Consider the following 12,978-nt stretch of genomic DNA (forward strand, 5'->3'; position numbering starts at 1 on the left):
TCTTCGCGTATTTAAGAGTGAGTGATATCCATACGGTGGGACAACACTGACACCTATTGTCAGTGAAACTATGTTTTAAATATTTAATGCTTTCTTGTAATAGAGCAACAAAGTAGATCTAGTTTGTTTTTCTCATCTGCACTCAGTCGTGAACACAGCCAGGGTCTTCACTGTGACACTTCAATAATTTATTATATCCTTTTGCACCTCATAGGCCTTATTTGGGAACCGAGGGATCAAAACAGAACAATGACATACTCACTGAGTCTCTCTGCATAATAATACTATTAATACTAATACGAAAAAGTGAAAAAAAAAGTTGTTCCCAAATACAACACAGTGCTTTGATGAAAATTTTGTTAGTTATTTACCGTAGCTGTCACAATCACTAGGTCTCAACTTGATGGTAGACTTTGGACTAACATGTTAGATAGTGCTCTCAACCACCACCACTGAAACACAAAATAGAGGATATCTAGTTGATTTCATCACTGTAGTCAGGTTTCACAGCTATATGTCAAGGAGTAATGAAGCTTTTGATCTGGAGGCTCAGTGTGACCCAATAGGTTATGAAGACACTTTATGTCTGTGTTTCCTTTAATCGGTCGTTCATCTGTAGGATAAATGTTAAACTGAGATTTTTCATTCAATCATACATCATACTATCAGATGTCTCAGTATCTTGCTTTTTGTGTTTGGTGCTCCCTGAACTGATTAAACTTCAAAAGTGTGTTGTTTGTCTTTTGTTCTTGTGTAATGTTTGACTGATTGACATTTTGAGGCTAGAGTGACGTGTGTGTTAACAACCCAGCAAAGCCGAGTATTACCACTTTTTGACTGTATAAGAAAAAAAAACATGTTTTTCAGCTCAAATTTATTACAGAACTTTAACATAGAATATGAACATCTCATCACTGTATTCAGTTTGATAAATACATCAAAAATAAAGCCATTTGTATCATATAATCAAATATTCACACAATGCATTACAATTCATATTTTTTTCACTCTTTTGTGGTTTTCTTCAGTTTGGACTTCAGTTCAGACATGAGTGGATTTCCAAATCTGGGGTAACATTTATAAAAGTAAGAATTAGAAAATATCTGAACACAAAAGAGAAAAAGAGAATATATATATATACAGAGAATATATATATATACAGTAATAATGTCAATACTCTTTTTTTACCCTGGTTGTCTTGGTGGCATCCATTTAGGTCTGTGTTGTGCCTCATCTTGTTTGGGAGTGTCACCCTTCTCCTCTGACTTTGACTCAGGTTCCTGTTGATGTAGTGACATTTCAATGATATATCCCCCTCAACATGAGAGGCAAGTGATTTTAAAAGACTAGTAATAGTACCTGTGAGCTTTCTGAGCTTTTGTCTTCTCTCACCACACGTGTCTTTTTTAAAACAGGAAAACCTGCACCAAGCCCTAAAAAACAAAAATGTGTGACATTAATTACAGATTATGGAAAATAACCAGACATGAAAAACTCAGGATAAATAACAGTAAGTGACCTACCAGGCAGTTTTATTCCAATGCCCATGCCTCCCAAAGGCACACCTATAGGTGCTCTGACTGGCAGATGTGAGGAGGGTGTGGGATCCAGCGAGGGCATATTTAGCAGGGAACGGGGATCTTTGGGTGGCCTTACATGAGGGTTTTTAACAGCAATTCTTGATCTTTGCGCAGAGAAGTCCAGTGAAGATACATCCACCTGCAATGACAAATACATCTGAATTCACACCATCTCTGTATGGTTTCGAATACTGATTTACTAAGACATTTTATGATTAAATGTGAATTTGGAAACAATACCTCAGTCTGATCCTCAGGTTTAGTTGTCGTCTGTTCTGTATCCTCAGCCCGGTTTAGCTCGAGCAGTGATTCAGCAATATCTTCTGACCATCCGGGCTGTGGTTTGTCCAGTGAGGGCAACTTCAACAGCTTCTTGGATTCAGTACAGGCGTCGTCTTGTGATTCTGTCAGCATGATTTCATCCTGCGATGAAGCATCTGAGCCACTTCTAGATCGTCCTGATTCAGCATGTTTGATTTCATCTGGAGAGTCTGACTCAGTCACCTCAAGAGGCGCATCTTCAACTTTAGTTTTCTCGTCTTTGAAGAGTGAGCCCATTTTGGCCTCAACGTCTGCTTCTTCAGTGTCTTTCCAGTCAGTTCTCCATGATCGGTCCACTACCTCAGCATCAGTTTCTTCCTGTGATCCTGTTTCAGTCATCGCCGATTCAACTTGTTCTTCATCCGTTTTTTCTTGCGATTCGTCCGATTCCTGATTTAGATGTCCAGCTTCTGATGATATTACTCCTGAATCAGAGGGAAATCCAGTCTCAGCACTTGATTCCTTCTCTGTCAGATCAGATTGTCCTGCCTCCACTGCTTCCTCCATCAATATATGCTGAGATTCAGAGTTGGGTTGTTGTGTAGACAATTCAGAGATGTCTGCTGATTCTGACATACTAGCCAACTTGTCATAGATGCCTTGAAATGAGCCAGTGCTGGTCGATTTCAGCAGATGGGTGTCACTTTGGTTTGTGTCCCATTCACTGACAGACTGGTCCGAAAATCCTGACTCTGCTGTTGATGAAGACATTTCAGCATCACTCAATAATCCAGATTCCCCTGAATTTGACTCCACAAGCTGCTCTTTCTCCTTCTCTGCCTGCACCGACGGCATTTCATCTTGTTCCTCATTTGATGGCTCTATTTTCGTGTCCATTTGTTGTCCAGGTTCAGGCCCCTCTTGTTGTTCCATGTCATTCGTGTCTTTTAATGATGCCGTCTGTATCCACAAGTCGAGGATTTCTTGATCAATCACATCTTGACTGACTGAGCTACTTGTTTCTTCAGGATAACTCCCCTCTGATTCTGTCACATGCTTTGCCATTTCTGTTATTGCTATCAAAGTCAAATCTTTTGGCCTGGACTCGATTGTCATTAATTCACCCACTGCTTCAGTATCTGTTAACATCTCCCTCTTGCTCATCCCAAATGCTTCGTCTGATAGTTGATCTTTTGTCTCCAGCGACTCATCCGTTCTAGATATTTCAGATTCTCCAAACAAATTATCTGTGTTTTTTTCTGTGGCTGGACCAGCTGCCATTCCCACAACCTCTGGACTGAAAAACTCCATCTCATTGTTGCTCTGAATTTCATCTTCTACTTCTTCCTCCTCAACTCCATAACCTGGTTCTTCCGTATCTATCCCTGCATCTTGCATTTCCACAGTTCTATCTTCAAGTAATTTAGACTCAGTCTCAACTGGCTCTTTCATGAATCCACATTCAACAATGTCTTCTAGTAAACTAGGAGTCATGTTGCTGTTTTGTTCAAAGTTTATGGTATCTTCTTCTTCTTGAAAGAACGCTGTCCTGGTCATATTCTGTACTTCAGCCTCAAGCATTTTTAATGTTTCATCTGCAAATCCGACCACCGAATCCTCTGCTGCTATGGCTCCTGTTGTCTCACAGCCATCTTCAGCACTTAACCCTTCATCTTTTTCAAATTCAACCAACAGCTCTTCAGTCACATCTTGCAGCTCTTTTGTTGTCTCACCTGTTACACCCACATGCGTCTCAAAGTGCTTTTCTGAGTGTTCCATTCCCATCTTCGAACTGTCCAATAATTTTCCTTCCTCTTCCTCAAATAAGTGTCCCGATTCTTCAGTTGCTGGTTCAACAAGCAGCTCCTCTGTTTCTTGTGGTAATCCAGTATCTGTGAGGTGCAGTATTCCAGTGTGCTCCTTCTCAATATCTTCTGTGTTTTCTCGTTCCTCTTTCATTTGCTCCCTCAGCATTAAATAGTCACCTCCAGCACCACTGTTTTTAAGGCTCTCCAACTCTTTGCTCTCCACCTCTTCTGGTAATTCAGCAGCGTGGATTTCCTTGGAATCTCCTACATCCAGGAAGCTTTGTGTTGTATTTTCATCTGGCCCAGGGTCATTGTTGTATTCAGGAACTCCCTCTTGTGTTTCCTCAGATGTCGGAGAATTTAGCCCCTGCGACACAACAAACGAGCCTTCGCATATTCCTGGAGGTATATTCTTAGACTCTCCACTTTTTTCCTTTCCGGTCTCGCCTTCAGGTTTTACTGTAAATGAGGTGGACGTACATGCTATTTCCATGCAACTTTCTGTGTCGTCTTCTGTCTCGCTGGAAAGCCTCTCCTCTTCATCACAAACTCTCTCGTCTGCCGAAATGTCTGTTGCTGTCACATGAGATTTTTCATCAGTTACTGCACCATCGACATCATCCATCTCTCTTGTTTTGGTTTGCACTTCGGTGTCCTTAGCCACATCCTCCTTTTCTTCATCTGTGAATTCAGCTGTGTCTAGCTCTGCCTCAGCGTTTTGCACGGCTTCTTCATTGTATGTAACATGTTCAATAAAAATGCCTTGAATGTCTTCTGAACCCGTTTTGACGTCTTCTTCCTGCTCTGGCTCTTCATCTATTGCCTGATTGTCTGCAGCATCATTGACAGTTTCTTCCTCACTCTGCTCCCTCTCGTCCACTGTGCTCTCATCCTCCTTTTCTCTTTCATCCTCAACTTCATCACTTTCACTTCTATGAGCCATCGCATGCTCTTGTCCAACATCCTCTGACACACTGCCACTTTTTTTGAGGGTAGTTTGTAATTCATCTTCCAGTGAAGTAATGCCTTTGTCTCCCTCAACATCACTTTCTGACAGCTCTTCAGCTACTGAAAATTGATTCTCAACTGGTTTTGCCTCCTCATCATACTTGTTTTGATTTTCCGAGGCCAGCTGCAACACACCCAAACTGTTTTCTACTTCTTCATACATCAATGCCGTAACCACCTCATCCCTCTCTACCCTTGCCTCTTCTATGGGCATGCTAAGCTCCTCTTCTAAACTAAAATCAGTGTCTTCTGCCTCCAAATCTTTCTCATCTGCATGGTGGATTTTATCATCTTCCTCCTTTACTTGGATCTCTGTCATGGTTTCATCCATTTTTTGATGATCATCCAGTGCCCCCTGAGTCTCATCCTCAGCATCCTTTCTTCCATTTCCCTCTGTGTCTTCACTCATCGCATCTTCTGTAAGATTTCGTGACTCCATCTTTGCCTGTTCTTCATACTCATCATTCTCTGGCGTCTCACCTTGTCCATGAGTGTACAATTTCCAATCTCGGTTTTCTTCTTCTTCGTCTTCTTTTGCTCTTGCATCTTTAGTGACAGGCAGTCCTGCATCATCATTTCTTGTTTGGCCTAACTGTTCCTCTCTCGTCCCCTCACCTTCCTCAGATGCTGTGCTTTCATTACCTCCACTCAGCTGGCTTTTGTACTGCATGCTTTCTTCCACAGGCCCCAAGTCGATGTCTGTGGTGCAAAGATCCCAGGCAACAACTGGCCGTGATAAACTAAGCAGAGAAGCTTTCTCAAGAAGCTGTTCCTCATCGTCACCCCTTCCACTAGTGTCACCCTCTGGGTGATCACTGTCAGCAGGCTCACTGTCAACTGCAGATTGCTGGGAGGCATTCGGGTCATTGCTGTCGGTGTTAGTGGGCTCTGGCCTGAGGAATCTGTTCACAGCTTCGGTTATATAGGACTATGAAAGATACAGAGAGAAAGAGTTGACTTTTGGTTAGTTAATAAATCAACATTTGATCTATTCATGTTCTCATTTCTCTTTTTTTAATATAATTTGTCTTGTTCAATTGCTTCAAGCGATTCAAATAAAACATACTTTTTCCTGATAATGGATGCCATGTGTGCTTGATGTCTTTGTTCTAAATAGATTCTAAATCATTTACTTAAAACTATGTGTTTGTACGTATATGGATATACTTGCTACTTGGGACAGGCCCCTTAGTGCCAATTAAGGAAAATACAGGCTACAGCATTACTGTACCGTAGATGGCTACTTACACAATAGCCTCATACCTTCCGGCTTTGCAGCAACAGTTTGTGGAAGGCCCCTTCCTGTTGCAGGATGACGGTGCCCTCATACATAGAGTGAGGTCCATAAATAGTTTCCTGAGCTTGGTTTGTTCTTTCCCCCCTCAGAGGGCTGACCTCAACCTATTCTAACACATCCTGGGTGAACAGACCTCTTTCACAGCAGGGCGGGCATAACTAATAACATTAATTATGGTTCCATTTAAAACTGCAATAATTCTATTATTCAGTTTTTGTTGCAGTGCAATGAGCTTCAAATACAACACTGACACCTTAGAAGGTTGGTATGGAAGACGTGTTACCCATAATTTTTTTTTTTAATTTTTACATTCACTATTTACACATTCTGTAGACATGGAGCAACATTAGCATTTATCTGAAGTAATGTATCAGGTGACCAGATGAATGTAAGCTCAATATTTACTTTCCTTTTTGTTCAGCTGCAGGTCTGCTCCACTGCTCCTCTATACCTGGCTCTTTATCTACCAAATGCTGCACAGTAATTACTTTGTGCTGGGCAGGTAGTGTCCATAAATTCCTGATAATTTCCTATAGATTCGTATAAAAACGGTGTAATCTCACACTATTTCAAAGCAAAATACAGACGGTATTCAATTGGTAAACCACCAAATAATGTATTACAAATATTAAATACTTTAAGTGAAGCCTTTAGACCTTTTAGTCAGTGTACAGCCGGTCAGCTGTGCAATATGTCTGCAGGCATATGCCAATAATCAATCAAACTTTATTGGTATAGCACTTTTCACACAGGTTAGTGCAGCTCAACGAGCTTCACAAAGTTCTTCATATAGCAAATGTGATTTCGAATTTAGGAGACAAACAAACGTGTGTGTGTGTGTGTGTGTGTGTGTGTAAGGTAGACAAACACACAGAAAAAGAGAGACGGGAGGGAGAGAGAGGGTGTGTGTGTGTGCGTTTGAGAGAGAGAGAGAGAGAGAGAGAGAGAGAGAGAGAGACATCCATACATCCAATCTATGTAAGAGAGAGGTAGACAGACACACAGGAAGCGAGGGGTGACTTTGCATCCACATTTTACTGTTTTCAAATATGAAAATTACAGCAGCCCCCGTTAGAAACTTAGTTTCAAATGCAGCAACTCACCCAAACTGTCCAAAAAGTCCTCCCCACCCTGGAAACGGGACTGTCAGGGTCCATCGTCAAACTTCGTCCTCGTTGACTCTCTGACCATCTGACTTAGGCAATTTTCCTTTGGGAGTAACCGTGATGGGGAGGGGGGGGAATCTAAATCGCCTGTCAGTTTTAAATTTTCCTACACATGTAACTTAACATCAAGCTGCATCCTAACGTGACCAGGTTGAAACACTAGTCACGGTTCAGTTCCTCATACTGACATATGTCCGGTGTATCATTATGAGGAAGAGGGTGATTAACGCAGCTGAGTCGCCAGTGCATCAAGTCTACGTGTTGCGGATGTGAAAAGAGCTTGTGAGAAACCAGGCCACAGAGAAACGTGGTGGTTTCTGTGTTTTGCTCGGTGAGTCACTCTTTTGACAGAGGTCTGCTTACACAGCAGGGCGCTATGACGATCCTCCACATTATAAACAATTATGACGGAAAAACAAAAGGAGCCCCTGTCTGAAGACATTTCTTCATGGCTGATTATGTGTGACTGTCATTAGGACACATCTTCCCTAAAAAGACAAAGATCTTAGTCCTTGTTGACATATTTAGGGCTTGGTTAACTTAATATCAAATCCCAGCCAGACAGGACTTAAGGATGAGCTTAGAGCCACACTATACACTTTTAGTGAAGTAAGTAAAAATAATATATTCTTCATCTGACATATAAAGAGTTAGATGCATGAGCAATAAAACACGCCAGTTCACAATGCAATACACTCAATGCACTCAGTGGTTTTGCTGCTACAGCCTTACTTGGTCTGGTATGACCAGTAGCTTCTGCTAACAAGTAGCTAATTTTAGCAAGCTAGATATTGTTGTGTATCTGACACTACTGAGTCAGTTGGTTAACTTTAAAACTCATCCAACACACCAGGAATTGAGTCGAGTTGCATTGTGGGTAACGTAGGCACCGGGGTTTGACAAGCAGGAAGACTGCTTGGAATAAACATGACATCTCTGGTTCTGCTACATTGATTTTGATACTACCATTATTGTACACCACAACTGAACTTGTTGCCACTCGTCAGCAAAATGTTCGTCACTAAAGGGTCTATAATTAAAGATATGTGTCTATAAACCAAAGAATCTTAGTTTTGATTTAGCTCATAATTTTGTTTAAAATGTTACAGGTTGCTGATCTTGTATAATATTATACAATACATACAAACTGTATGCACTGTTAATTGAATAAACGTATATTGTTTTATTGGTCATGTACCCTACAATATGATATTTGTGAAATGTATAGCATTGTGTGACACTAGAATCTACTGTTCTAGTACATCTGTTTTTTCTGAGGAGGAAGTTCCAAACTAAACATCTCAATTATTCAGTTCAACCACACAGTACCTCCTCCGTGCAGCAGCACAGTGAAGTGACGCTCCTGTGGTCAGAGTGTAGAAAAAAACCACAAAAAACCAGAAGTGGCCTCTATTTTGAAATGACACCTTATTTTAGGAGCAGTGGTAAGCAACAGATATCTGTTTTGCACAGAACAATGAACGGAAGAGAAGCACAGTAAACATTGCCTGTTGACTCAAAACGACATCTCTCCAAAAAATTTGATTTAGATTTTATTTTCCAATGGAGATTTAGAAAGAAAAAAAAATCCACAGAGATCGATTATTATTGTAAAATGTTTGGTACAAAAATATGAGCATTTGTAAAAATCATGAGGTTGGAAGAAAAAAGTAATAGATGACAGTTCATAATAAATAAAGACCAAAAATGAAGCAAAACCACATGAAAGATTGTTGGACATTCTAACATGACTAATACATTATATCTACTATAGAGACATACAGTATATTAGATATATTATATGGGATATATGAAATAGAGAGGCACTCTTCAGACATCAGGTCTTTCACGCAGAAGATGAAATATCCTCATTGGGCTCTGAAAAAGACGGCACAAGATCAAGAACTAAACATGAACAAATTTCCTGTTGGTAGAGATTTACCTTTTTCTTGTGCAACAAAATGACAGTTGCTTGCAGTTCCTTTCGTAATCTGTCACTAACTCCCTTGCTGTATTTCCTCACCGTTATGCTTCTTAATCTCTGTGACTGCATGAGTAAATTGTTTGCACCGTCTTACCTGTCCAGGTTCGATAAACAGGAAGCTTGAGTGCAGGGTGTGTGACCTCCACACAGACTCTCAAACGTGCCGCCTCATTTTCTCTGGGACCTTTACTCAGGTTGACTCTGTTAATGTGCAATGCGCCTGGCTCTTCCTCTCTCTCTTTGTCACTGTCCTCGTCAACTTCCGACATTGTCTCCTCATCCCTGTCAATGTTGTTATTCTCTCCATCCACTTTTTCATCGATGTATTCTATTCCTTCAGTGTCGGGGTCTGTAACAGCAGCTTTTGTTTCTGTAAAGTAACACCAGCGGGGAGTTAAGGCTGCACATTTCTGTATACAGACACAAAGACTGCAAACCATACTCCTCTTCCAAGACACATCAGAAAGGTCATGGTGTGGCCTGAGCAGGAGTGCAACACCAACTAATTGGCAAAAAGGTGCTTCAGAAGAAAGGGCATACTCTGCAGAGGTAGTGAGCTGAAAGGGTATTTTAGATCGAATACAACTGTAAATAAAGTTCTGAATGAAATAATTCCTCCACCTTCTCCATGTTTTATAGCAGCATTACATCAATTGAAAATAGCACTTCAATAAAATAGGGAGTCTTACAAGAGATACAACAACAAAAATCACTGCACCAGAGGTTAGGATACTCTGACTCTCAGTAATCATTTTTAAGCTCCAACATAGTGTATATGCTGGCTCCCACACTTCCCATGATGCAACAGGTACTGTGTGTTTTATTTAACGCTGATCATTTTGCAAAGAAGCAGGAAAAGTTTTCTCACATTTTAACGGCAATTCTTCACCATCAGCAAATCATTTTTATCTTAAAAAAAAAGATGCACGTATAAAAGAAAACTTATATATATATATGAATGACAAATACTTATTGCATGTCCGTTCTTCTGTCTCTCCGGCTGTTTGTTTGTGTGACTTGGCAGGCTTGTAGACCTCTCCAGGGCGCACACGCTTTTCAGCTCCCTCTGCCCGTCATCTCCTATCTCCTCTGTTTCACTGGACACCAGCGGTGAGAGAGTGGGTCCTCCTGCTGCCCAGAGTAATTTGACCTTCGGGTGACCTCCCTTCAACAGGAGAGAGAACACACCAACCCCTTCACTGCTCCAACAGACTGAGATCGATGAAGGAATGGAGGGAGCAACTGAGGGGAGTAAAAACGGAAAGTGTTAGTTAATGAAGAGACAGAAGCAGGTCAATATGTTTTTTTTTTTTCTTTAGGTTCCTCCTCATTGTAAGGATAACAGCAAAAGAAAAAGTTGCTGAGAGTAAAACTACCTATAATGATTCATACCAATGTCAACATTTCTCCAGTGTCTCTCAATAGGCTCGTGTAGGGAACAGTGCTCCACTCTACAAATAATCCCTCCTCTTCTCTCCTTCTCCTGAATCGTTATCCTTCTCTTCAGAGTGGCTGTGGCCCTGTAGATTCTGGGATGAGTCTGTACGGGGCCCCACATCTCTCCTCCCTCGAACACCTCCTCCTCTCTGTCGTCTTGCTCTCCCTCTCTGAGCTTCAGCCAAGTGACTGATATGTTCGGAGGGTAGAAATCTGTGATTTCACATCCCAAGGTCAAAGTCTGATCAGGGGAAGAAGTGGAGCCGACGATTTCGGACACACATGGACTCTTCATGAAGCCTATTTGGGATCAAGCGGAAAATTAAGCTTTAATCTTTTAAAATGTGACATTAAAGGTGATGCCTATTTTTTCCTCTCTTTCTTACCTTTGGTTTCACGGGTGACCGGCTGTTTCAGGGCGATGTGGTGGACACTGACCCACACTTTTGTGCCTCCCTTTTCCAGTTCACTCCGTGGCAATTTACACTGGCTGTAGGCTGAAAAGAAGCCCTCTGAATTGGGACGAGGGGAGGATGAGGCCTGGGAGGCCACAGGGCTCAACTCACCCCCCTGACAGAACCAGCGGAAGGTAATGACATCTGGATGGAAATGTGTTGCCCATACTGTCAGGCTGATGACATCTGGGAGACAGAAAGTTCAGCGATGTAGCCCCTTACAACCAGGGATTTTTAACATATAATGAACTTCAACAAGAGGATAAACTATTGCCTTACCCGAGTCATTTGGTGTCTCTGCCAGCTGGATCTCTGATACTTCAGGAGCAGCTGAGAGAGAAAATATTCAAAAAATTCTATTGCGGAAATTGTGAAAATCATAGAGAAGTAGCGGAAAAATGAATGAGAGAAAAAAATCCTTTCTTACACAGAATAGTAAACTTCTCTGACACCCTCTCCACCACGATCTTGTCCTTGCCTATGTAGGACACCTGACACTTAAACACTGCCGCCTTGTGGATTGAAATCTGAGGGATAAAGGTGAGCGCGGAGATCAGCTGTTGAGTGCCACTTCCAGATGAGTGCAGTGGCCCTTGAGTGTGCAGCCTGTAGTAACCCATCTCGCCTCTGGATCGCAGCAGAGGACCCTTCTCTGATACTGGGGAAGTGAGAGTTAGACCGTAGGGCAAATGGATGGTGGTTAGAGGGTTATAGAGGCAGTTAAAGTTAGCTTTGGAGGTCCCTATGTGTGTAAGGTTGTAAAGTGTTAGAGGAATTAAAGTGTAAAAGAGAAAACATGGTATGTTTTAGGAGTAGTGTAAAAGATATTTCATGTGCCATCATACACTTCAATGTATCATTATTTATCACATCATTCCAAACACATTTTATTTCCCATTTCTTTAATATATTGACTATTTAACCAACCCACCTTTGTTTTTCCTTGTGTAGCTTTAAAGGAAGAGGTTAACATTTTGGGAAACATCGTCATTTGCTTTCTTACTGAGGGTTACATGAGAAGATTGATACCACTCCCATGGCTGCATGGTAAATAATGAAGTTACATCAGCAGCTGGTTATCTTAGCTTACCACAAAGACTGGATATAGGTGGAAACAACTGGCCAGGTTCTGTCCAACTCTGCTAACACATTATATCTTGCTTCTTTAATTTGTATAAAAAATGTGTAAAATCCATCTTTCTACCTACTTTGCAACCTCACCATGACAACAAATCACTGTTCCCGGCCAAGAGGTTATCTGGCACATTACAACTGAAATGTGTTGTTTTAATATTTTGGCTTTTGTAACATTTACATATAATGTAACATTTAAATATAATATAATAATAACAATAATAACAAGACATATAATCTGTTATTCGGTGAACTTTCAATTAACTGCAATTCAGCTTACAGATGTGAGTTATAAGTGCATTTCCCAAAATAATGAACTATTCTTAAAGGTTGGAAAAATAGTCTTTCCGCTCTGCCTAACAGTCATCATATACTTTGTATCAGCTTGCTCCAACTTTTCACTGAAAACACAATTAAAGTGTTTACAGTCAAATATTCAAAAGCAAGACATGTTTTATAAGACTACACCACTCCACGTAATGAGAATATTCTAGGTGATCTGTGCACAGGTTTCCCCAAAATTGAGCCAGAATTTCAGATCAATGTCTGTGAGTTTGAAGAATGTGCACGGCATGAGTTTGTGATTGCTGATCCGGGTTTAAGAGGTAAAAGAAGCATTCACCAGTAGCCGCTGGTTATCTGGATGTGTGTAAGGTCTCCTACCTGTGAATGAGGTGTCAGAGATAGGCCTGTCATTGAGGAACCATGCAGTCTGGACTCGGTCCACCCTCCTGCCTTCAATGCTCACTGTCACCCTGCCCTTTTGACCTACAATCACGCGTGGAGGGAGGATGATCCCCGACACACTGAGAGACTTCTGCTTCTCTGAGTGGGGGGGGGGAGTGGGG

The 12,978-nt window shown here is 41.3% G+C and overlaps 2 protein-coding genes across 3 annotated transcripts in view; both read right to left on the reverse strand.

The window, feature by feature from the left end:
* Positions 1-859: 859 nt before the first annotated feature.
* On the reverse strand, positions 860-7,837 carry LOC111658687 (uncharacterized). Its single transcript, XM_023411294.2, has 6 exons — positions 7,058-7,837; positions 1,821-5,585; positions 1,524-1,719; positions 1,360-1,433; positions 1,189-1,280; positions 860-1,065 (listed from the first exon to the last, which is right to left on the reverse strand). The coding sequence occupies exons 1-6, from the start codon at positions 7,109-7,111 to the stop codon at positions 1,005-1,007; spliced, it is 4,242 nt and encodes a 1,413-aa protein (XP_023267062.2). The 5' UTR covers positions 7,112-7,837; the 3' UTR covers positions 860-1,004.
* A 442-nt stretch (positions 7,838-8,279) lies between these two features.
* The window catches only part of LOC111658688 (uncharacterized), an 8,730-nt gene continuing 4,031 nt past the window's right edge, over positions 8,280-12,978 (reverse strand). Inside the window, exons 6-13 of one of the 2 annotated variants that reach the window (XM_023411296.2) lie at positions 12,794-12,955; positions 11,424-11,654; positions 11,276-11,326; positions 10,928-11,182; positions 10,497-10,841; positions 10,074-10,346; positions 9,199-9,474; positions 8,280-8,998 (exon numbers count right to left, since the gene is read on the reverse strand). In XM_023411296.2, coding sequence (XP_023267064.1) covers positions 8,967-8,998; positions 9,199-9,474; positions 10,074-10,346; positions 10,497-10,841; positions 10,928-11,182; positions 11,276-11,326; positions 11,424-11,654; positions 12,794-12,955 — 1,625 coding nt within the window. In that variant the 3' untranslated portion in view covers positions 8,280-8,966. Of the gene's footprint in view, positions 8,999-9,198; positions 9,475-10,073; positions 10,347-10,496; positions 10,842-10,927; positions 11,183-11,275; positions 11,327-11,423; positions 11,739-12,793; positions 12,956-12,978 lie in introns of both variants that reach the window. The other variant, XM_023411295.2, reaches the window with a different exon arrangement.

Source organism: Seriola lalandi, unplaced genomic scaffold (genome assembly GCF_002814215.2).
Source record: "Seriola lalandi dorsalis isolate HSWRI2012SDOR001 ecotype SW California unplaced genomic scaffold, Sedor1 jcf7180002054464, whole genome shotgun sequence".
NCBI lineage: Eukaryota > Metazoa > Chordata > Actinopteri > Carangiformes > Carangidae > Seriola > Seriola lalandi.

Bases quoted from the DNA above. Each gene is read 5' to 3' on its own strand.
- LOC111658687 (XM_023411294.2), bottom strand. From the start codon at position 7,111: ATGGACCCTGACAGTCCCGTTTCCAGGGTGGGGAGGACTTTTTGGACA. The intron at 1,434-1,523 runs GTAGGTCACTTA...TTTGTTTTTTAG, and splicing joins CATTGGAATAAAACTGCCTG to GGCTTGGTGCAGGTTTTCCT. The intron at 1,281-1,359 runs GTACTATTACTA...CTACATCAACAG, and splicing joins AAAGCTCAGAAAGCTCACAG to GAACCTGAGTCAAAGTCAGA.